The sequence below is a fragment of the Entelurus aequoreus genome, linkage group LG10 (assembly GCF_033978785.1).
Source record: "Entelurus aequoreus isolate RoL-2023_Sb linkage group LG10, RoL_Eaeq_v1.1, whole genome shotgun sequence".
Lineage (NCBI taxonomy): Eukaryota > Metazoa > Chordata > Actinopteri > Syngnathiformes > Syngnathidae > Entelurus > Entelurus aequoreus.
This window is the reverse complement of record NC_084740.1, coordinates 21243783-21270760: the sequence shown is the minus strand read 5'-3', so window position 1 is coordinate 21270760 and position 26978 is coordinate 21243783. Positions and strand designations below refer to the sequence as shown.

At 39.0% G+C, this 26978-nt stretch overlaps 1 protein-coding gene across 7 annotated transcripts in view; it reads right to left on the bottom strand.

Moving 5' to 3' along the window:
• The window catches only part of LOC133658367 (muscleblind-like protein 1), a 201017-nt gene that overhangs the window by 119574 nt on the left and 54465 nt on the right, over positions 1-26978 (bottom strand). For all 7 annotated transcript variants that reach the window (XM_062060296.1, XM_062060295.1, XM_062060301.1 and 4 more), the window contains one exon: positions 1320-2004. In XM_062060296.1, coding sequence (XP_061916280.1) covers positions 1320-1493 — 174 coding nt within the window. In that variant the 5' untranslated portion in view covers positions 1494-2004. The remainder of the gene's footprint in view (positions 1-1319; positions 2005-26978) is intronic.

The window sequence follows — 26978 nt, the reverse complement described above, 5'->3', positions numbered from 1 at the left end:
AACAAAATAGCTGTCCAGTCATGGTAATAAAATGTACTTATTACCAATATTATCTCTATGTGATTAATCACGATTAATTTTGAGTTAACTATGAACAATGCGATTAATCACAATTAAATATTTTAACTGTTTGGCAGCCCTACTAAAAAGCAAAAGTGGAACAAACAACCGAGCGAGAGAAGTAAACTTTGCATAGTCTTTTTAGATCGTAAAGACTTGAAGTGACACCTACCTTACACCTGTGTTTGTCAACCACTGTGCCGCGGTGTGAGATACAGCCTGGTGTGCCGTGGGAGATGATTTAATTTCACCGATTTGGGTTAAAAATATATTTTGCAAACCAGTAATTATAGTTTGCAAATGATGTGTTGTTGTTGAGTGTCGGTGCTGCCTAGAGCTCGGCAGAGTAACCGTGTAATACTCTTCCATATCAGTAGGTGGCAGCAGGTAGTTAATTGCTTTGTAGATGTCGGAAACAGCGGGAGGCAGTGTGCAGGTAAAAAGGTATCTAATGCTTAAACCAAAAATAAACAAAAGGTGAGTGCCCCTAAGAAAAGGCATTGAAGCATAGGGAAGGCTATGCAGAACGGAACTAAAACTGAACTGGCTACAAAGTAAACAAAAACAGAATGCTGGACGACAGCAAAGACTTACTAAGGAGCAAAGTCAGCGTCCACAATGTACATCCGAACATGACATGACAATCAACAATGTCCCCACAAAGAAGGATGCAAACAACTGAAATGGCCTTGATTGCTAAAACAAAGTAGATGTGGGAAATATCGCTCAAAGGAAGACATGAAACTGCTACAGGAAAATACCAAAAAAAGAGAAAAAGCAACCAAAATAGGAGCGCAAGACAAGAAGTAAAACACTACACACAGGAAAACAGCAAACAAGTCCAAATAAGTCAGGGTGTGATGTGACAGGTGGTGACAGTACACCTACTTTGAGACAAGAGCTATAGTGATGCATGCTTGGTTATGCTTTAAAGTCATATCCAACAATTGCGACGACAACTTTTTACGGTCAACTGAGTTTGGTTTTTTAATGATTTCTGCTGATTTTTTCAACGCAAAAAAAAAACTCTGCTTTAGACAAATGAGAGAAGTAGCACAGACTTCTGTTTTATCGGCAATGGATCACCAAAGCCTTGCTATAACTATGACTCCATAGTAAAGTATAACTATGATTCCATAGTAAAGTATAACTATGATTCCATAGTAAAGTATAACTATGACTCCATAGTAAAGAAAACATCCACTCTTGTCTCGATTACAAGCTGAGCAAACGGTGCAGGGGTGATGACGGCTGCTTACCTTGAGGGAGTCAAAGCAGGCGATGACTCTGCCGTTCTCCACTTGACAGCTCTTGGCGGGGTGGGCAAACTTGCACTCGTTGTCCGGCCGCGAACACGTCCCTCTTTGGAATTCCCGACAAACCTCCAAAGTCAGCCACTTTGTGTCCCGGATAGGGGTCACGTTCACTGCCATTTTGTAGCAGGGAGCAGGCCAAGAGTGACGTATATCCAGCAAGTGCGGTTATGAGCTCGCCCGGGTGTTGCGGATGAGGATGAGTAAGTCAATGACATGGGAAAAGGTGGGCTTTGAACGTCTCTGTCAGGACGGCGGGATTCTAGCCTCGGAGGCCTCTTTGGGGGTTCACCACCTGTAGCTCATCCTTCTGCACGTTTTAATCTCTCAGAACCCGCCTCGGCTCAATAAAACATTATTGATTGCGTTGGCCCATGACGGGTTGGGAAAGTAGGCGGCGACGTCTTTCCCGCTCACAGATGATTGGATCTGTTAGTCCTTAACATCAGGCTTAATGTGCGGAGGCGAGGACTCCCGCATGGAAAGGACCACTAGGATACGGAGGACGGAGGTAGCCGAGCAGTGAACGGCGTCCTTGGCCTGGGAAGTCCGCACTTGAGACTCTGACGGGCCCAGAAAACCCAGCAGATTGAGTGCAGAACCGCAGGCAGATGAGTCGGAAGGCACTTGTCTGTGGAGAAGGAGTGAAAGTGTCAGTGGGACAGGATATCCATTCTTATCTGGCCATAGGGCTGCTCTCACCCTTTCACTTCACTTCACTTCACTTTCAGTTTATGTGGAACATGCATACGATACAAATGTAGCGCATCACACAATTCCAGTTGTTTCATGACAGCACATCCGAAAAGGAGTGGGAAGAAGCAGAGCTTATTTTCTTTTGATTTCATTTTTATTTATCTCCTTCATTGATGTGCATTTTTGATCAGTAGACAATTAAACTTTAGCAACTAAACACATATTTACACAACTATGCTTGAGAAGGAACAGGAAGAAGAACATCTTATATTTCCCGCCCCCTTCAACATAATAAGTAGTCTTACTTCATGGATAGCCCAGATTCACAAGCATACAAACCATTAATCAATCAATCAATCAATGTTTACTTATATAGCCCTAAATCCCACATCAGGGCAAGGAAAAACTCAACCCAATGGGACAATGAGAAACCTTGGAGGGGACCGCAGACGTTGAGTGGATCTAACGTAATAGTGTGAGAGTCCAGTCCATAGTGGATCTAACATAATAGTGTGAGAGTCCAGTCCATAGTGGATCTATCATAATAGTGTGAGAGTCCAGTCCATAGATAGATAGTACTAGATAGATAGTACTTTATTGATTCCTTCAGGAGAGTTCCCTTAGGAAAATTAAGTGGATCTAACATAATAGTGTGAGAGTCCAGTCCATAGTGGATCTAACATAATAGTGTGAGAGTCCAGTCCATAGTGGATCTATCATAATAGTGTGAGAGTCCAGTCCATAGATAGATAGTACTAGATAGATAGTACTTTATTGATTCCTTCAGGAGAGTTCCCTTAGGAAAATTAAGTGGATCTAACATAATAGTGTGAGAGTCCAGTCCATAGTGGATCTAACACAATAGTGTGAGAGCCCAGTCCATAGTGGATCTAACATAACAGTGAGAGTCCAGTCCATAGTGGATCTAACATAATAGTGTGAGAGTCCAGTCCATAGTGGATCTAACATAATATTGTGAGAGTCCAGTCCATAGTGGATCCAACATAATAGTGAGAGTCCAGTCCATAGTGGATCTAACATAATAGTGTGAGAGTCCAGTCCATAGTGCATCTAACATAATATTGTGGGAGTCCAGTCCATAGTGGATCTAACATAATAGTGAGAGTGCAGTCCATAGTGGATCTAACATAATATTGTGAGAGTCCAGTCCATAGTGGATCTAACATAATAGTGGGAGTCCAGTCCATAGTGGATATAACATAATATTGTGAGAGTCCAGTCCATAGTGGATCCAACATAATAGTGAGAGTCCAGTCCATAGTGGATCCAACATAATAGTGAGAGTCCAGTCCATTGTGGATCTAACATAATAGTGTGAGATTCCAGTCCATAGTGGATCTAACATAATAGTGAGAGTCCAGTCCATAGTGGATCTAACATAATAGAGTGAGAGTCCAGTCCATAGTGGATCTAACATAATATTGTGAGAGTCCAGTCCATAGTGGATCCAACATAATAGTGAGAGTCCAGTCCATAGTGGATCCAACATAATAGTGAGAGTCCAGTCCATTGTGGATCTAACATAATAGTGTGAGAGTCCAGTCCATAGTGGATCTAACATAATAGTGAGAGTCCAGTCCATAGTGGATCTAACATAATAGTGTGAGAGTCCAGTCCATAGTAGATCTAACATAATAGTGAGAGTACAGTCCATAGTGGATCTAGCATAATAGTGTGAGAGTCCAGTCCATAGTGGATCTAACATAATAGTGACAGTCCAGTCCATAGTGGATCTAACATAATAGTGTGAGAGTCCAGTCCATAGTGGATCTAACATAATAGTGAGAGTCCAGTCCATAGTGGATCTAACATAATAGTGTGAGAGTCCAGTCCATAGTAGATCTAACATAATAGTGAGAGTACAGTCCATAGTGGATCTAACACAATAGTGTGAGAGTCCAGTCCATAGTAGATCTAACATAATAGTGAGAGTCCAGTCCATAGTGGATCTAACATAATAGTGTGAGAGTCCAGTCCATAGTGGATCTAACATAATAGTGAGAGTCCAGTCCATAGTGGATCTAACATAATAGTGAGAGTCCAGTCCATAGTGGATCTAACATAATAGTGAGAGTCCAGTCTATAGTGGGGCCAGCAGGAGACCATCCCAACCACATCCAAATATAATGAAAACAAACAAAAAACACACAAAAAAAACGACAAGTGCAAAACTTCATGAAGTACAAACCGAACAAAAGAAGTAATATACACCTCACGGGATGATACAAAACAAATACAAAATCAGACAGAAAATAAGCAAAATAATAAATATAAAGAAAAATGTAGACACTTACGGCTGACCATATGATCTTATTGTTCTGTCTTTATATATTTTTTTCAATTGAAATATATTTCTACAATCTTTATCTCATTGTAAAGAGAATTCCATAGTTTAACCCCCACCACTGATATACACATTTGTTTTAACGTTGTCCTTGAATACTGATGTTTGAAATGACCTTTTCTTCTATGCTCTTCATTCTCAGAATTCAATCCTACCCCTTTTCATACCAGAGCAATTGTCTCCCATTGCCTTTTCTCTGTAACAAAACAGTGAACAAATAAATAGACAAATAAATAATATACCATAGTAAGCATACACATTTTGGTAACACTTTTGTATGGGGAACATACTTGCCATTAATTAGTTGCTTATTAAAGTAACAAAGACTTATTTTAGAGTTATTTGGTGACTAGGGGAACATATAAGGGTTAGGGTTAGGGTTACTAATAAGCAATAATTCTGAGGTTATTGAGGGAAGACTCTTAGTTAATGGCTTACTGGTTGTATAATAAGGCCATGCAGAAGAAGGCATTAATAAGTACTTGATAATGACTTATTAAGAGCCAATATGTTACTCATTTGCATGTTAATAAGCAACTAATTAATGATAGATAGATAGATAGATAGATAGATAGATAGATAGATAGATAGATAGATAGATAGATAGATAGATAGATAGATAGATAGATAGATAGATAGATAGATAGATAGATAGATAGATAGATAGATAGACATATAGCAAAATGAGCTATACATAGACATTACAAAATACCGTGTGTACGCACACACACACACACACACATACACACTCCTGCTGCTGCTACGGCTAACCATTTGACATTCAGCAACTTAAGAACAGCAGGTGGGAACAATTTGGCCGTTTAAGAACACGTCATGAATTTGAATGGACTCCTCTTAGAAAATCACTTAAGAAGAAAGATAAGAGGAAAAGTTAGGAACGTATTGCTGAATGGGGCCCAATGACCCCAAACACACGTCAAAAGTGGTAAAGGAATGGCTAAATCAGGCTAGAATTAAGGATTTAGAATGGCTAAATCAGGCTAGAATGAAGGATTTAGAATGGCCTTCCCCCGGCCTCTGAGAAGAAAGATAAGGGACAGTGAAGGAAGGGAAGGGATGGGTATACAATAGAACAGTAAAGTGATGATTGTCTCCTCTACTACTCTTTTAGTGCACACCCCTGAAGAACTCTTACAGCTGCTCTGTGCACAGTAAGCACCCTCATGCCCACAGCCCACATGTTGTTACAGCACTCCATCCCACGCACGCCAACAGATGTGTTTGTGAACACGCTATTGTGAGGTCTTTATTCAAAGAGCAAACAGAAAGTTTACAACTTTCTTGCCCCCCCCGCCCCCCCCAAAAAAAAATAACAGCATGTAATTCTTCTTTTTCTTAATAAAAAATAAGCAGGCAAACCATTTGACATCCACCTCAGGAGGATGCTAACATTTCAGAATTCTAGATTGTAAGTAAACAGAAAGGCCACGCTGTCTTTGGATTACTTCATTTTATTTTCATTATTAGTTTTGTACCGCTGGGAAAAACTAAAACATTTAGATTTACAAAAAAAAACAAAAACTGTGTGTACAGTGCTTACACTTTTTGGAAGTCAGCTTTCCCCATGAGAATTGAACTCCTCACAATAGCTCAACTGGCCTTCAAAGTTGCACAAAAAAAGAAAACCAGTATGTCCTCAGCAAATTGTTTCATTGATTTTATTTCAAATTGTTGAGTGTTTAAATTGGGTTTAATTGTTTTAATTCATACTACAGGGGGTTAACTTTGTTTTGCATGTGCAGGAAAATGTTACTTAAACATTGGAAGTACCATATTTTCCGGACTATAAGGCGCATTTAAAGTCAGTTTTTTTTCTCAAAACTCAACAGTGCGCCTTATAACACGGTGCGCCTAATGTACGGAATAATTCTGGTTTTGTTTTCCGACCTCGAAGCTATTTTAATTGGGACATGGTGAAATGATAAGTGTGACCAGTAGATGGCAGTCACACATAAGAGATACGTGTAGACTGCACTATGATGGCAGTCACACGTTTTGTTTACCGACCTCAAAGCTATTTTATTTGGTACATGGGGAAATGATAAGTGTGACCAGTAGATGGCAGTCAAACATAAGAGAGAACTACTGTACTTTCCGGAGTATAAGACTTAAAATCTGTTTTTTTTCCTCAAAACCCGACAGTGCGCCTTATTACCCGGTGCGCCTATTGTACGTAATAATTCTGGTTTTGTTTACCGACCTCGAAGCAATTTTATTTGGTACATTGTGAAATGATAAGTGTGACCAGTAGATGGCAGTCACACATAAGAGATATGTGTAGACTGAAATATGATGGCAGTCACACATAAGAAATATGTGTAGACTGCAGCATGACTCAAGTAAACAACACCAAAATTGTATATGTTCCATTGAAAATATAGAACATTTCACACGGCGCTCAAAAATCCATCAAAATGTTTTAGTAGGACTTTGGTAAGCTATGAAGCCACACCACTTGATGGATTGTACTGTGCTTCAACATAGGAGTATTATTATGGTGTGTGTATAAGGTAAGACATATTATCTGCCGTTTTGTTTCACTATATTATGCAAAAGCAACTTTTCTTACCTTCTGGTACCTGCTGATCTGTATTTGGGATCTGCATAAATCCTGAAAAATTGTGCGTGCCGACACCGTGGTCGATAAGCTTCTTTTTTTCTCTATCTTCTTGTTATGTGACATTCATCCTCCACTGTTCACATTTTTTAAGATTAAGATTAAAGTTTCTAATATAAAGTAGTGTAAAGTTCTTACTTATATCTGTCAGTAAACTCGCCATGAAAGCGCTAAAACATACCGGTGGCCAAATACTTTTGGCAATATAGTGTATATTACTACAACTTCTCATGCACCTAAGAGGCCAGATGTTAGGAGGAGAGGCATCATTTTTCTGTGTGCATATAAAAGACAAAGACAATGGAATGTGCCTTGAGGATATTAAGGTGGTGTAATAATAATAAAAAAAAGAGTGATTCTAATATGCATCCAACAGGTGTGAACAATATTAGTTAGTTTAGTCATGCAGTCCACATCTGCAGCTGTGCTCTGTTCGACGTCTACCGACAAAGAAAAAGCTGCAGAAAATGAAGCATGGAGTGCAGGCAATCATCGTTGGTGTTTCCTTCGCTACATAAGGGCAGAATGTCACTGAAGGACGGCGGTCCATCTCTTATCCAAATTGCTCCCCTGGGTCGCGCTGTCAATGCAGACACTTAATGAGCCAATGTTGCAAAGGCATTATTGCACCCAGTGTGCAATACACAGCATGTACACATATCCAAGTTAGAGGGTCTTATTTATAAACAGTGTTAGAAAAATTACTTTGAAAAAGTAATCCATTATAGTTACTGATTACTTTCCCCCAAAATTACTGAATTACTAACATAATTATTCTTTAATAGGTGTAATATAAAACGGGGGAAAGTAAATAATGCATTCCATTTTTAGCTTTCATATAGCTGATGTATACAGTTGAGAGATGTTTCATGAGAGAAGAGCGCACACCTTTTATAAGCGGCGCCTGTTAAAGTTAAAAAGTTAAAGTACCAATGATTGTCACACACACACTAGATGTGGAAAAATTATTCTCTACATTTGACCCATCACCCTTGATCACCCCCTGGGAGGTGAGGGGAGCAGTGAGCAGCAGCGGCGGCCGCGCCCGGGAATCATTTTTTGTGATTCAACCCCCAATTCCAACCCTTGATGCTGAGTGCCAAGCAGGGAGGTAATGGCTCCCATTTTTATAGTCTTTGGTATGACTCGGCCGGGGTTTGAACTCACGACCTACCCATCTCAGGGCGGACACTCTAACCACTAGGCCACCATGTCACTGCCAAGTGAAGCGTGACATCAGCGAGGGCGCGCTCATTGGCTGTGTTAGCTCAGCATTGGTAATGTGCGGACTGAGAGGAGATTGTTGACAGCAACGCCTGTGGAATGTTGTTACCGATAGGTAATAAAGCCATTGAACGTGCGTCAACGGCTGTGTCTCTCATTTTCCACAAATGGGGTGTTGTAGGATTTTTATCATCTATCTCATGTGTGACTGCCATCTACTGGTCACACTTATCAGTTCACCATGTAGCAAATAAAATAGCTTTGAGATCGGTAAGTACAAACAAAATGATTCTGTACATTAGGCGCACCGGGTTATAAGGCAATTGAGTTTTGAGAAAATGAAAGGATTGCGCCTTATAAACCGAAAAATACGGTATTCCTTGGGCTACAGTAGGCAGCCGCATAAAGGTCGCCAACCACTCCTTGAAGGAGATGTTGGCAACCAGTTGATCTGCCGTTTCTTTTCTTTTCTGCTCTGCCCCCCTCTCCCTTGTGGAGGGGGTGGGGGCGTGGGGGGGCACAGGTCCGGTGGCCATGGATGAAGTGCTGGCTGTCCAGAGTTGGGACCCGGGGTGGACCGCTCACCTGTGCATCGGTTGGGGACATCTCTGCGCTGCTGACCTGTCTCTGCTCGGGATGATCTCCTGCTGGCCCCACTATGGACTGGACTCTCACTATTATGTTGGATCCACTATGGACTGGACTCTCACAATATTATGTTAGATCCACTGTGGACTGGACTCTCACACTATTATGTTAGATCCACTATGGACTGGACTCTCACTATTATGTTAGATCCACTATGGACTGGACTCTCACTATTATGTTAGATCCACTATGGACTGGACTCTCAAACTATTATGTTAGATCCACTATGGACTGGACTCTCACTATTATGTTCGATCCACTATGGACTGGACTCTCACTATTATGTTAGATCCACTATGGACTGGACTCTCACAATATTATGTTAGATCCACTATGGACTGGACTCTCACACTATTATGTTAGATCCACTATGGACTGGACTCTCACTATTATGTTAGATCCACTATGGACTGGACTCTCACTATTATGTTCGATCCACTATGGACTGGACTCTCACTATTATGTTAGATCCACTATGGACTGGACTCTCACAATATTATGTTAGATCCACTATGGACTGGACTCTCACTATTATGTTAGATCCACTATGGACTGGACTCTCACAATATTATGTTAGATCCACTATGGACTGGACTCTCACACTATTATGTTAGATCCACTATGGACTGGACTCTCACACTATTATGTTAGATCCACTATGGACTGGACTCTCACTATTATGTTAGATCCACTATGGACTGGACTCTCACACTATTATGTTATATCCACTATGGACTGGACTCTCACTATTATGTTAGATCCACTATGGACTGGACTCTCACTATTATGTTAGATCCACTATGGACTGGACTCTCACTATTATGTTAGATCCACTATGGACTGGACTCTCACACTATTATGTTATATCCACTATGGACTGGACTCTCACTATTATGTTAGATCCACTATGGACTGGACTCTCACACTATTATGTTAGATCCACTATGGACTGGACTCTCACACTATTATGTTATATCCACTATGGACTGGACTCTCACTATTATGTTAGATCCACTATGGACTGGACTCTCACACTATTATGTTAGATCCACTATGGACTGGACTCTCACACTATTATGTTAGATCCACTATTGACTGGACTCTCACACTATTATGTTAGATCCACTATTGACGGGACTCTCACACTATTATGTTAGATCCACTATGGACTGGACTCTCACTATTATGTTAGATCCACTATGGACTGGACTCTCACACTATTATGTTAGATCCACTATGGACTGGACTCTCACACTATTATGTTAGATCCACTATGGACTGGACTCTCACACTATTATGTTAGATCCACTATTGACGGGACTCTCACACTATTATGTTAGATCCACTATGGACTGGACTCTCACTATTATGTTAGATCCACTATGGACTGGACTCTCACAATATTATGTTAGATCCACTATGGACTGGACTCTCACCTATTATGCTAGATCCACTATGGACTGGACTCTCACACTATTATGTTAGATCCACTATGGACTGGACTCTCACACTATTATGCTAGATCCACTATGGACTAGACCCTCACACTATTATGTTAGATCCACTATGGACTGGATTCTCACACTATTATGCTAGATCCACTATGGACTGGACTCTCACAATATTATGTTAAACCCACTATGGACTGGACTTTCACACTATTATGTTAGATCCACTATGGACTGGACTCGCACACTATTATGTTAGATCCACTATGGACTGGACTCTCACACTATTATGTTAGATCCACTATGGACTGGACTTTCACAATATTATGCTAGACCCACTCGACGTCCATTGCACCGGTCTCCCCTAGAGGGGGTTTCTCATTGTCATCCCATTGGGTTGAGTTTTTCCTTGCCCTGAACCGAGGATGTCGTTGTGGCTTGTGCAGCCCTTTGAGACACTTGTGTTTTAGGGCTATATAAATAAACATTGATTGATTGATTGATTGATTGATTGAAGGTGGTCTGTGTTACATCGTGTTTACTTGTATGGAGTGTTTCAGTTTTACTTCAAAACATTATACACGTTTTTTGATGGTGATGGTCGCACCATAAAAAATGGATTACCATTCCCAATATTTGCTATGGAAAAAAAGTGGTTGAAATGTGGGGGAAAAAAATTATATAGGCTGTGTCCTGAAAGGGATTGTTTTCTTCATATCTGGCAACATGACAATTAAATACTGTACTCCATTACATTTAAAAACAAATAACTTCTGCATTTAATTAGGTCCTAATGAAGCCTCATTTGAATATGAATGGTCCCAGTAAAGGGGTGTTGGTGGTCAGACACACAAGTATTTATTTATTTTTCTTTAAATTTTTCTTAAATGTGTTTGAACTATTAAATTACGTAAAAGCTGACTTATTTTATCTGTGTGTAAAATATTGGAGACAATGTGTTGTCAAGCTTATGAGATGTGATGAGACTGTAAGTCACTGTGACACTATTGTTCTTTTTTTAAAACATTGTATTTTTTTTTTTTTTTATAAAGGGCTGTGATGATAATGTAAATGAGGGGTTTTTAATCACTGCTATGTTGGAATTCTTATTAATTTTGATTCTGTTGTTGATATTATTCATTTCTGTTTGACCACTTTATTTTTTTTGTGTCATGTTTGTGTCCTCTCAATTGCTCTGTTAAATGTTGCTGGGCCGGGGTTTGGTTTTGGAATTGGAATTGTATTATTGTGGTATTATTGTGTATTATTTTGTTGGACTGATTAATAAAAAATAAAAATAAATAAAAAAAGAAGATATGAGTGTAAAATGGAAATCGTAAAGTGGTAGAAAATGGATGGATGGATGCTGTGTTTTTGCACAGGGATAAAAGTGAATATGTTTTACTTTTGTAGGCGTTCAATGACCACATGCATGTAAGGGAAACATTTATAATTTAGATTGCAATTAGACAAACATATCCCACCTTTGATCATTCTCTCGTCAAGGATAAGGTGGATTCCATTGATAAATGAGACGGTGACTGGGGTCAACTGAACGAGTCTAAAACTGCGAGCAATGAGTCTGGCTGTTGAAGAGGGAATTTTATAAATAAAGGCGTCATCAATAAGCATCTCAGCGTGTTTGAATAATGCATGCGGCCATTTCCCATAGCCAGAGGCAGCAGAGATGATTACGCCATCACATTGCAGCTCTTGCTAAAGTTGAAGAGGAGAGAGAGAGAGGCGTGTGGAAGTGACACACACCCTTTGACCTGTGCCCCGGATGAAATTAGTTTGCTTTATCCCGTTAACAACAAAGGCTGGGACAAAATATAGATTTCAGTATCGATTAGGAGTGGGAGAAAATATCAATCTTGTGACGTATCGCATCTTAATCTCTTATGATACAGTATTGATTTAGCAACATTGATATTGTTGCTGACACACCTTCTCATTTCAACGCGTTTTCTTTTTTTTCAAGACTATTTACATTGTAGATTGTCACTAAATACATTTTCAGGACTTATGCAGATCCCAAATTCAGATCAGCAGGTACCATAAGGTAAGAAAAGTTGCTTTTTGCATAATATTGTAAATAGTAAATGGGTTGTACTTGCATAGCGCGTTTCTACCTTCAAGGTACTCAAAGCGCTTTGACACTATTTCCACATTCACACACACACTGATGGCGGGAGCTGCCACGCAAGGCCCTAACCACCACCCATCAGGAGCAAGGGTGAAGTGTCTTGCTCAAAGACAACGGATGTGACGAGGTTGGTAGAAGGTGGGGATCGAACCAGGAACCCTCAGGTTGCTGGCACGGCCACTCTCCCAACTTCGCCACGCCGTGGAAACAAAATGCCAGATAATATGTCTTACCTTATACACACACCGTAATAATACCCCATTGTTGAAGCATAGTAGTATATGGTGAGGACTTTGAATATGACCAATGTATGATCCTGTAACTACTTGGTATCGGATTGATACCTAAATGTGTGGTATCATCCAAAACTAATGTAAAGTATCAAAGAAGAGACGAATAAGTGATTATTACATTTTAAGAAGTGTAGATAAAACATGTTAAAAGAGAAAGTAAGCAGATATTAACAATAAATGAACAAGTAGATTAATACTTAATTTTTACAGTTTGTCCTTAATAATGCAGACAAAATAATAGGTAGATAAATGACACAATATATTACTGCATACGTCAGCAGACTAATTAGGAGTCTTTGTTTGTTTACTTACTACTAAAAGACAAATTGTCTAGTATGTTCACTATTTTATTTAAGGACAAACTTGCAATAATAAACACGTGTTTAATGTACCCTAAGATTTTTTGGTTAAAATAAAGCCAATAATGACATTTTTTGTGGTCTCCTTTATTTAGAAAAGTATCAAACAGTACCGAAATAATTTCCCTACCTATAAATATATATATGTACATATTTTTATTTTATTTTTTTATTTATGAATAGATTTAGAATTAAAATAAATAGAATTTGTAATTCGGACCTAAATCCAATTTTTTCAGCACCCCCTAACTACTAGTACTACTATGACTACGTAATATTTCCCTCCATGTATTCTGAACACCGTGCATTTAAACAACCAATGACAACCCACATTATCATGTTGTGTTTTTGAACATAAGCTACTCAGTTAATGGTAATGTTCCTCCCCAAAAAAAGTATTTTTTTTTGTCCCCTGCATCTGAAAGCACACACTGGCTTTTGACACGAAAAAAAAAAAAAAAGAAGTGACAAAAGGAATTCCATTAGTACTTTTAAAGATATGTATTTATTCACTTTTCGTGTTTTTTGCCAATGATGAACATTATGTTGTTGTTTTTTTCACTCTTTCAATTGACACTCTCTTTGGCAACACATGATAATATTGTAATGTTCGCTCTAATAACAACCAGGGCAATAATGCAGCTCCTTGTTTGTGTAAATCCATCAGATCCAATGCTAATATCATTGCTATAACGGTACTGCTCATTTTGCTCCGCTCGTTTATTTGCAGGCTGAGGCAATAAGCCTGATATAGACAAGGGTGCTTACTTTTCATCCACGATAACAAACCTTGCTTCTCCGTGTTGGCAACATCGAGCTAACCGTTGTGGATTGTAATTTTTGCTGCCAGACTATTTTGCATCACTTTTTTTTTTTTTCCCCTATCAAAGCAACATTCTCCCAGCGTTTGAAAGTCGTGAAGATGTCGACAAAAAGGGGGAGACTAGGAGAAAAGAAACATTGTTGACAACACAAGAAATCTTCTAGCAATGCTTGTTGGAACTCTAAAGGCTACACATTTGATGCAATCTCAGCTAAGCAAAGAGGGGTGAAAAGTAAAAGTGGCGTGGTAATTCAGTAATATGAGCGGCTAAAGGGCGCTGACTGACGAGGCAAAAAGCAGATGTCGGACGTGTCGTATTACGAGCGCATCGCTGGCGGAGCAGGACGCTGCTGTTGATATCCGACCTGAGTTGACCTTTAAACTGATAGGAGGACCGGGGGAGAAGGGAGGGGAGGACACAGAATGAACCCAGCGGTGGTTGCAGAGATGGGACGACAGCAATGTGGTAATTGGTACAAGTTGACCACGGAACTTTCCTCCGGAAGGTCTTATCTTTGTCCATGTGATGTCAGATGAAACAAAAATGGAGCTGTTTGGCCACAATACCCAGCAATATGTTTGGAGGAGAAAAAGTGAGGCCTTTAATCCCAGGAACACCAAACCTACCGTCAAGCATGGTGGTGGTAGTATTATGCTCTGGGCCTGTTTTGCTGCCAATGGAACTGGTGCTTTAAATGGGACAATGGAAAAAAAATTATTCAGGACAAGCTAAAATCATCAGACCGGAGGCTGGGTCTTGGGCGCAGTTGGGTGTTCCAACAGGACAATGACCCCAAACACACGTCAAAAGTGGTAAAGGAATGGCTAAATCAGGCTAGAATGAAGGTTTTAGAATAACGCAGACGCTGATTTGTACCGTTGTGGTGAAGAAAGAGCTGAGCCGGAAGGCAAAGCTCTCAATTTACCGGTCGATCCACGTTCCCATCCTCACCTATGGTAATGAGCTTTGGGTTATGACCGAAAGGACAAGATCACGGGTACAAGCGACCCAAATGAGTTTCCTCCGCCGGGTGGCGGGGCTCTCCCTTAGAGATAGGGTGAGAAGCTCTGCCATCCGGGAGGAACTCAGAGTAAAGCCGCTGCTCCTCCACATGGAGAGGAGCCAGATGAGGTGGTTCGGGCATCTGCTCAGGATGCCACCCGAACACCTCCCTAGGGAGGTGTTTTAGGCACGTCCGACCGTTAGGAGGCCACGGGGAAGACCCAGGACACGTTGGGAAGACTATGTCTCCCGGCTGGCCTGGGAACGCCTCGAGATCCCCCGGGAGGAGCTGGACGAAGTGGCTGGGGAGAGGGAAGTCTGGACTTCCCTGCTTAGGCTGCTGCCTCCGTGACTCGACCTTGGATAAGCGGAAGAAAATGGATGGAGTGGTCAAAAATTCAAGCAGAAGCTTGCCAGAAGCTTGTGGATGGCTACCAAAAGCCCCTTATTGCAGTGAAACTTGCCAAGACACATGTAAGCAAATATTAACATTGCTGTATGTATACTTTTGACCCAGCAGATTTGCTCACATTTTCAGTAGACTCATAATAAATTCATAAAAGAAGCAAACTTCACGAATGTTTTTGTGACCAACAAGTATGTGCTCCAATCACTCTATCACAAAAAAAATAAGAGTTGTAGAAATGATTGAAAACTCAAGACAGCCATGACATGATGTTCTTTACAAGTGTATGTAAACGACTGTTGTTCTTGTTGTTTACTTGTTGTTTATTCTTTCATGTATTGCAATAAACCGTTGCCGACAAGCATAACTATTGAACCTAATATTTTAAGCAGATGATTGACTAATTTATAAGATGTATGAACTGTGGGACTAATGGTAGGTTAGAAAGGTCAAAATCTCATGGCTAAATTAGCCATTTTATTATAGGATTCATGTTGACAGAGAGACACGGGGCTTGTGGATGCTAACTACAGTATCTAACAAAAAAAAACAAGCTTTTTTTATTTCAGTATATCTTCTCAAGAGACAACAGTATAGATCAAGTCTGGGCAGTTATTTTGCCTCGGTGGGCCAAATTTAGAGGGAAAAAAATGTGTCTGGGGGCCGGTATATCTATTTGTAGGAACACTAATACAAAACCTCACAATAATGTCTAAATGAATGCTGAAAACGTTATGACAGACCGCCTTAAAAAACAGATCGGAATTTTATATTTTTTTACTGAATGAGACACCCAGAATGTACAAACCCCAAAAGGAGTGAAGTTGTCACGTTGTGTAAAGGGTAAATAAAAAGAGAATACAATGATTTGCAAAACCTTTTCAACTTATATTCAATTGAATAGACTGCAAAGACAATATATTTCATGTTCACACTGAGAAACTTTGTTATTTTTAGCAAATAATCATTAACTTAGAATTTAATGGCAGCAACACATTGCAAAAAAAGGCATTTTTACCACTGTCTTACATCATGTAAGACCGTGGTAAAAATTACATGGCCTTTCCTTTTAACAACACTCAGTAAAGGTTTGGGAACTGAGGAGACACATTTTTGAAGTTTAATTATTTCCCATTCTAGCTTGATGTACAGCTTAAGTTGTTCAACAGTCTCCCTTCTGATATTTTAGCCTTCATATTGCACTACACATGTCTGGACTACAGGCAGGCCAGTCTAGTACCCGCACTCTTTTACTACGAAGCCACGCTGTTTTAACACATGGCTTGGCATTGTCTTGCTGAAATAAGCAGGGGCGTCCATGATAACGTTGCTTGGATGGCAACATATGTTGCTCCAAAACCTGTATGTACCTTTCAGCATTAATGGTGCCTTCACAGATGTGTAAGTTACCCATGCCTTGGGTAGTGCCCACCCCCATACCATCACAGATGCTGACTTTTACACTTTGACCCTAGAACAATCCGGGTGGTTTTTTTCCTCTTTGGTCCGGAGGACACTACGTCCACAGTTTCCAAAAACAATTTGAAATATGGACTCGTCAGACCACAAAACACTTTTCCACTTTTCATCAGTCCATCTTAGATGCGCTCAGGCCCAGCGAAGCCGGCGGCGTTTCTGGGTGTTGTTGATAAATGGCTTTCGCTTTGCATAGTAGAGTTTTAACTTGCACTTACAGATGTAGCGACCAACTGTAGTTACTGACAGTGGTTTTCTTAAGTGCTCCTGAGCCCATGTGGTGATATCCTTTACACACTGATGTCGCTTGTTGATGCAGTACCGCCTGAGGGATCCAAGCTGCGTAATATCATGGTTTACGTGCAGTGATTTCTCCAGATTCTCTGAACCTTTTGATGATATTACGGAGCGTAGATGGTGAAATCCCTAAATTCCTTGCAATAGCTGGTTGAGAAATGTTGTTCTTAAACAATTTGCTCAGGCATTTGTTGACAAAGAGGTGACCCTCGCCCCATCCTTGTTTGTGAATGACTGAGCATTTCATGGAAGCTGCTTTTATACCCAATCATGGCACCCACCTGTTCCCAATTAGCCTGTTCACCTGTGGGATGTTTTAAATACGTCTTTGATGAGCATTCCTCAACTTCCTCAGTCTTTTTTGCCACTTGTGCCAGATTTTTTCTAAAACATGTTGCAGGCATCAAATTCCAAATGAGCTATTATTTGCAAAAAATAAAGTTTTCCAGTTCGAACGTTAAATATATTGTCTTTGCAGTCTATTCAATTGAGTAGAAGTTGAAAAGGATTTGCAAATTATTGTATTCTCTTTTTATTTACCATTTACACAACGTGACAACTTCACTGCTTTTGGACTATACACTTAAAATTACTCAACACACAGTGTTATGTTTCGGTGTTTATCTGGACCCAGGGATGCAGAGATGGCAGGCAAGTGTAGGAAAAAAGCTATTAGAGAATTATGGAAACGCGGGTAACACCAAAACAAAGCTGTGCACCATTAAAGTGCACAAATGGAAAACAGGTGTATGAAGTGCGAAGCAGCATGTTGAAGTACGAAAGTCAGCATAAAAAGCATACTGATTGGCAACCAGGGACATGTAAGGGAGCCAGCGCTCGGTGGCAAATGGAGGCAAACAGGAATTAAGCCAAAACAAGAGTGCTGGACAGGAAATACAACAAAGTAATAACTGTCATGCTACATCAATGACACACAGCTAGAGATGGGTAGTGGAACTTGGTTCCATAATAGCACCAGTGCCCACGTAAACGCTAGTAAACAGACCGAAAGAAGTACCCCCTGGTGCCTCATTGCGGTGCTAAATTAATGCAGACTCAAGCCGACAAGTGCTTGAAAGTGATGTTGTGTAATTGATGTCTCGTCAGAAGCACACAAAGTCTAAACTTCTTTCCCAACCTAAAAGGGGAACTGCACTTTTGTATTTTTTTTTTGCCTATCGTTCAGAATCATTATGAGAGACATGACGACAAATGGATTTTTTTTAATGCATTATAAATATGAAATACACTTATTAGTGATATTGTTATTATACGCGCTAGAGCAGACCACTTTGACAGCCATTTGAGACCTGGAACTGGCGAGAACGACACGAAAAGCGCCGGTTCTGGTTTCTTTGCGAGGATTATAAGACGTTTTTCATCTAAATGGGAATATATGAACATCTCAGCAGTCGGCATCCTAATGACAGCAGACCTTGTACAGTAAGTGATGTTTTATTATGTTTGTTGGCTCTCATAAAGTCTGCAGTGAGCAGAAATCAATGATGAAGAACACAAAAAAAAAGCAAAAGTGATGCGTTTTTTAAATTAATGCTTAAAATGATCACATTACCTAAATGTTCAATGGTATTATAAATGTGCTTGTTACTACATTACATATATACTTACATCATATATATATAAAACCCTATATGGTTTGGATGTTTTTTTTAAGGGCTCTATAGGCAGAATTGAACAGCTCCAATAGACTCCTTTGTAAGCAGACTTTTGATCGAATGTATTTAATTATTAGAATGCATAATAAATAAAAACAAATAAATGGGCAATAATAAAATAAAATAGATTAATAATAAATTAAAAAATTATATATATATATATATATATATATATATATATATATATATATATATAAATAAATAATAATAAATTACATAAAAAAATACATATAGTAAATAATATATATCAATCAATCAATCAATGTTTATTTATATAGCCCTACATCACGAGTGTTCAAAGGGCTGTACAAGCCACAACGACATCCTCGGGACAGAGCCCACATACGGGCAAGGAAAACTCACCCCAGTGGGACGTCAATATATTTATATATAATATAATAAATAAATGATAATAAATAAAATAATACATATTATATATAATACATATTATATATATATATATATATATATATATATATATATATATATATATATATATATATATATATATATATATATATATATATATATATACATATATATATATATATATATATACATATATTATATAATATATAATATACAACATAAGCAGATAAGATAAGTGTGCTGTTATTGTTCGATCAATAAAGATCGGGAGTGGCCAGAACTATTAATGACACACTTTAGTCATCTACAGTAAACCCTTGTTTATCGCTGGTAATTAGGTCGGGGCCTCATGCTGTAAATTAATTCCCCTAAAATACAGTAGGAATTGTTAAGTATAAATTCAATATTTTTATACTTCATAAAAAGGAATCATGACCATTTTAAGTACCCCCCCCCCCCCCCCCCATCTCCACACACAGATATTAACACTCACATAGTCACCATTACACTCTTTTAATCCAATATACACACTAAAAAATGTTGAGTTAAAGACAACCCAATTTTAACCCAACTGCTGGTTCAGAAAAGGACGAAGGCCTTATTTGAGATATTTTAACTCAACATTTTGGGTTAATTTTTTTCAACCCAACTTTTGCGTTTAATTATTTAACCCAATAGTTGAGTTATGCTAACTCAATGTTGGTTGATTCATAACCCAACTTTTGGGTTGAATGTATTTAACACAAAAGCTGAGTTATGCTCACTACAATGTTGGGTTATTCCAAACCCAACTATTGGGTTGTGCAATTTAGCGCACCTTGACCCAATAGTTGGTTAAAAATTATAAATGTTACTGCTGGTTTGTCTTACTCCTTCCCAACTACTGATCAAAATGATTTGTATTCCATTAATATATACTTAAAAGCAAGATATGAGTGATTTTTTTTTTTTTTTTACAAGAATTGCCGTTTATGGTCTCCCTGGATGCAGACGGTACTCCGGAGGGAAGGTGCAGGTAAGGAAATGATTTATTGTCCATAAATAATGCGGGATACAAACAAAAGAGCACCAGCGTGCCGATAGCACAGGACGCTAACGAAATAGCATGTAAACAGGCAAACAAAAAGGCGAAGCTTAGCTCAGGATTCAAATTAGGAGCCGTCATAACTGTTGCGTGGAAGAAAACAAGAAAGCCAGACTGAGTGAGACGAAAAGCAGGGAATAAGTAGCTCTCGGATTAGTGCCCAGGAGCAGGTGAGTGTCCCGAACACTAAACAGAGGCAGGTGAAAACAATCTGCAGTCATGGCAAATAAAACACAAACCCAGGGGTGCTCAAAATAGGAACTGAGGGAGTCAAAAACTAAACACACATGATCCAGGCAGCGGATCATGACAATAGTAGTTCTATACAGCAGTGTTTTTCAACCACTGTGCTGTGGCACACTAGTGTGCCGTGAGATACAGTCTGGTGTGCCGTGGGAGATTATCTAATTTAACCTATTTGGGTTAAAAATATTTTTTGCAAACCAGTAATTATAGTCTGCAAATTATGTGTTGTTGTTGAGTGTCGGTGCAGAGTAACCATGTAATACTCTTCCATATCAGTAGGTGGCAGCCGGTAGCTAATTGCTTTGTAGATGTCGGAAACAACGGGAGGCAGTGTGCAGGTAAAAAGGTGTCTAATGCTTAAACCAAAAATAAACAAAAGGTGAGTGCCCCTAAGAAAAGGCATTGAAGCTTAGGGAAGGCTATGCAGAACAAAACTAAAACTGAACTGGCTACAAAGTAAACAAAAACAGAATGCTGGACGACAGCAAAGACTTACTGTGGAGCAAAGTCGGCGTCCACGATGTACATCTGAACATGACATGACAATCAACAATGTCCCCACAAAGAAGGATAAAAACAACTGAAATATTCTTGATTGCTAAAACAAAGTAGATGTGGAAATATCGCTCAAAGGAAGACATGAAACTGCTACAGGAAAATACCCCCCAAAAAAGCAAAAACCACCGAAATAAGAGCGCAAGACAAGAAGTAAAACACTACACACAGGAAAACAGCAAAAAAGTCCAAATAAGTCAGGTTGTTATGTGACAGTACACCTACTTTGAGACAAGAGCTATATTGATGCATGCTTGATTATGCTTCAGAGTCATACCCAACAATCGTGAGAACGACTTTTTAATGTCAACTGAGTTGTTGTTGTTTTTTTATGATTTCTGCTGGTGGTGTGCCTCCGCATTTTTTCAATGCCGAAAATGTGCCTTGGCTCAAAAGAGGTTGAAAAACACTGCTATACAGCATGCTCAAATATGGTCATGTACATAAGATGTGTGATTGTAAATTATGTTAATAAGATTAATCTTTAATAAAATTCCCTTCAAGAAAAAAATACTTTTAATAAAAATAAAGCCTTTTACCCAAAAATGCGTTATTCATGGAAAAACAACCCAATAAATAGCTCATAGATTTGAAAACCCAGAAATTGAGTTAAAATAATACCCTTATAACCCAAAAAATAGATTGCTCTTCATAAAAACAACTGAAAAATGTAACCCAACACTTGCAACTCATAAATTGGGTTATCAAAATATCCCAGCATTTGTTTTAGTGTGTAGCAATGCTGCCCCGGGGCTGAGCCAATCAGTGGCCACAATACCGAACAGTGCGCTCTAAACGATTTGGTCTCATCTCGTGGCCAATGCAACTTCGGTATTTGTTTATTTAGTTCATTTAGCCATAGTTTTGTTTGAAAATGTCTAATAAAGCTAAAAAGTGATGCACTATAGCTTAACACAGTATATTACCATATTAAATCACCAAAAATGATTCCCGGGCGCGGCACCGCTGCTGCCCACTGCTCCCCTCACCTCCCAGGGGGTGATCAAGGGGATGGGTCAAATGCAGAGGACAAATTTCACCACACCTAGTGTGTGTGTGACAATCATGGGTACTTTAACTTAACTTTAACTTAATGCACAGAATGTATCATCATGGCCCTTGCATCCTTCAATTTGTCTGTATGCTATTTGTGCCTTTTATAGAATGTGTAGACACATTTTTAAAGTACATATATATATATTATTGTTATTTTTTTATTTTTTTTATTGCTGCTTGTATTTATTTATTAGATGCCTTTAACTGAATATGCACAAACACTGTTTTTAATATTAAGTGATAATGCCTTTTATACTGTATTTTGTTTATTGTATAGACTGTATGCGATTGTATGTCTACTTGGACGTTGGAGTCTGCAATGAAAAAAATAAATGAATAAATAAAAAGTTTGTACATTTTTATATTTCATTTGAGAATTGTATTTATTGGAGAGTCATGGCTGCCAGAAGTTCGTCGTTTTTTTTCATGTTCCCATGATAAAATCAATCATTAAAACAGAATCTAAACAGCTTTGAATTTTTTTCAACGCTTTACAATTACACCCCTAATGCATATGTTTATTTTTGTTTTCAACCAATCTGCTCTCTCTTCTGGTTGGCTGCACTCAGAGCATCACCTGACTTTGATTAGTGCATTTTCACGTTTAATACTACAATCCATTGTGTTGGCCCCTGCCTTTGTCTCACCCTGTACCAACCCAGGACTCTTTACACAATACACAGCGACTGCTGCGCCGACACAGGAATGTGCTGCAAGGTCATCAGCGCTGCTGCAACAAGAGAAACGGCTTTGAAGGCAAGGACATAGTGGCTAATGGTGTCAGGTCCTCTGTGGTATCAATGCAATATGAAGTAACATCCGTTAAAACCTCTTTGCGACATGAAGGCAATCATTTTATAGATAGGAAAGACAAAATAGAAATTCAATTGTTCGTAAATGGTATTTGAAACACTACCACGATTATTACTATAATATAATATAATATAATATATAATTCTGCAAGGCTGTTTCAAGGACATACTGTAAGGGGCCGGCGGAAATTTTGAAAGACGTACACAAAGAAAATGTATATTCTGTATTAAATGTACAACACATATAATATGATATAATACAAAGAAACACGAAACATCTGAGATGCATTTAGACCGAGCTTGGGCAATTATTGTGCCTCGGAGGGCCAAATTTAGAGAAAAAATGTATATCTATTTTTAGGAACACTAATACAAAACTTCACAATAATGTCTGATTAAATGCTAAAAACGTTATGACAGACCGCCTTAAAAAACGGAGTGGAATTTTTAATTTTTTTACAGAATGAGACACCCAGAATGTACATGAAAATAAAGAATGTGGGATTTACAATATTAACTATGAAGGATAAAACACTGAATATTGACAACATATGAACGTCATACCCCCTCTTCATCCACATAGTGTATAATCAAGCAAAACGCAACAAAAATGCAACAAACACAGCGAAATATGAACGCGAAGGGTAAAAAAAAACCCCACCTACAATCTGATATATGTGATATATCACTAAACTTTAGAACTTTGTTGTAAAAATCTCCTTCCACGTCTGTCCCTGACACTCACATTTCAGACTCTGGAAACACTCTGTGGAAACGCTCCCCACCCACACTGCTTGGTGCCTCGTCTGAGCTGCTGTGACTTACATTACCATAGTAACTAATTAGATGACCATAGTAAGTAATTAGATGACCATAGTAAGTAATTAGATGACCATAGTAAGTAATTAGATGACCATAGTAACTAATTAGATTACCAAAGTAACTAGTATATCCTGCAGATTCCAAGCATTGAAAGACTTAGTTTAGTTGAAGACCTACGGTCATTAGAAAACATGAGTGCACATCATAATGGCAGCTACACTTTACATCTTAAACATCTAAATAAATTATTTGGGAATGTCCGGCGGGCCAGATTGAAAAACTTGATTTGCCCAGGTCTGATTTAGACTGTACGCACAACTATTTGGCTAGTGAGCATTTTGACAGAATTCATTGTTTTTCTAACAATTTGTGAAAATTATTGTATTTATGATTGTGGCAAAATTATTTGCAAGAGTAAATCTCAATCTGTGCGTGTGAAATCCAATTTGCATGCCTGTATACTAATGTGTGTGTCTGTATATCAATCCGAGTGTGTGTATTCAGATGCGGGTACATGTGTTTTGAGTTGTACGTCCGTCCTTAATCATAAAGAACCCTCAATACTTTGTCTACTTCCACGTGACTTTCGCGATACTTTTACTGTGTACGATTTGAGCATGTGCAACCAGATTCGTGAGCGTGTAATACGACGTGTGTCTTCTCCCCGTCATCTTTGTTGTAGCAGTGTAGCGTGCAAGGACAGAAGTGGAAGAAGTGTCAAAAGATGGAGCTAACTGTTTTAATCACTTGTGCAACAACAACGCCAGAAATGTGTCTGTCTCTAATAACTACATTTCCTTGGGTGAATAATGTAAACTCACTACACCGGTATGTTTTAGTGCTTTCATGGCGAGTTTACTGACATATATAACTAAGAACTTTACACTACTTTATATTAGAAATGGCAACAGTGGAGGATGAATGTCACATAACAAGAAGATAGAGAAAAAGAAGAAGCTTATCGACTACGGTGTCGCCACGGGCTACAAAGGTGGATGCTCGTAAATTTTCAGGACTATGCAGATCCCAAATACAGATCAGCAGATACCAGAAGGTAAGAAAAGTTGCTTTTGCATATTATAGTGAAACAAAACACCAGATAACATGTCTTACCTTATATACACATCATAATAATACTCCTATGTTGAAGCACAGTACAATCCATCAAGTGGTGTGGCTTCATAGCTTACCAAAGTCCTACTAAAACATTTTGATAGATTTTTGAGCGCCGTGTGTAATGTTCTATATATTTTTTTCAATGGAACATAATAATAATAGTGGATTAGATTTATATAGCGCTTTTCTAGACACTCAAAGTGCTTCACAGAGAAGTGAGAAGCCATCATTCATTCACACCTGGTGGTGGTAAGATACTTTCATAGCGCCCTGGGGTAGACTGACGGAAGCATGGCTGCCAGTTTGCGCCTACGGCCCCTCGGACCACCGCCTATCATTCATTCACCAGTATGAGTGGCACTGGGGGCAAGGGTCCTGCCAAAGGACACAACGGCAGCGATTTGGATGTCAAGATGCGGGGCGCGAACCTGCAACCCTCAGGTTTCTGGCAAGGCTGCTCTACCCATTACACCATGCCGCCCCTAATATACATATAATATATCTCTCATGTGTGACTGCCATCTACTGGTCACACTTATAATTTCACCATGTACCAAATAATATAGCTTCGAGGTCGGTAAGCACAACCAGCATTATTCCGTACATTAGGCGCACCGAGTTATAAGGCGCACTGTCGATTTTTAAGAAACTGAAAGGATTTTAAGTGCGCCTTATAGTCCGAAAAATACGGTACTCGAACTACGGCAAGCTGTGAAAACCGAAGTTTATTATTAAGAAAAAAATATAGAGAAGTGAATAGAGAATATGAGCGTGAGAAATGTTGCATGTCAGAAAGTAAGCAGATATTAACAGTAAATGAACAAGTAGATTAATAATGAATTTTCTACCACTCGTCCTTAATAATGTAGACAAAATAATAGGTAGATATATGACACAATATGTTACTGCATATGACTAATTAGGAGTCTTTGTTTGTTTACTTACTACTAAAAGACAAGTTGTCTAGTACGTTCACTATTTTATTTAAGGACTAAATTACAATAATAAACATATGTTTCATGTACCCTAAGATTTTTTGCTAAAATAAAGCCTATAATGCCAATTTTTGTGGTCCACTTTATTTAGAAAAGTATCAAAAATTATCAAAATACATTTTGGTACCGGTACCAAAATATTGGTAGCGGGACACCACTATCACACCCTCACAATTCTGGATGCGCTCACTCAAATCTTACACGGCAGAAGTGTCGCAAATGTCACGTGGAAGTCGACAGTCTGTCAAGGCTCTTTCTGTTAAGGTACAGACGTACAACTTAAAACACACATACTCTGATCTGAATACACACACTCGGATTGACATACAGACACACAAGTTAGTACAAATTGAATTTGTAGCGCACAGATTGAGATTTACGTTTGCAAATGATTTTGCTATAATAATATTTCCATGGAACGGCTACAAACATGGCGTTCAATCAAAAATTCAGCCTCATCGTTCTGCAATGTTTTTAATACAACACATAGAGTTAGTTGTATATATATATATAAATGAAAAATATCTCTGACTGATGAAGTTTCAAGCCTGAGTTTTTAATTGACAATAACGGCTTCATCGCTGATTACTTGTTTCCAAAGAAAAAAATCAATTAACATTTTAGCGTCCATCAACGGAGATGTGGCCACACTGTCAGCATTTCGAATGAGCTCATCGTTATTCCAGCTGTCCCTTTGTTTAAAGGGATACATTGCACACATTTTGTCACGGCCCTGGCGCACCCGCGCATTCATCTGTGCGCTGCGCTGGGCACACCTCCAAGAGCGCGCCACTCCGGATGCAGCAAGCGGCTGCATTCAATCGCCAATCGGCAATCTACACACCTGTCGCTGATGAGCTTCCCTGCCTTCTTAAACCAGCGCAGCCTGCTATCCTGTGCCAGAACGTAGCGACCTGTCCTGTACCGAACCTATCAAGCTCTATGCCCTCTTTCTCTCTCTGTGTTTTGTCCCCCTCCGTGTTCATTTGTCTCGTAATTCCTTCTCGTCACCTTCCAGCAGCCTACTTTCGTTCCCACGTCCCGAGCAGTGT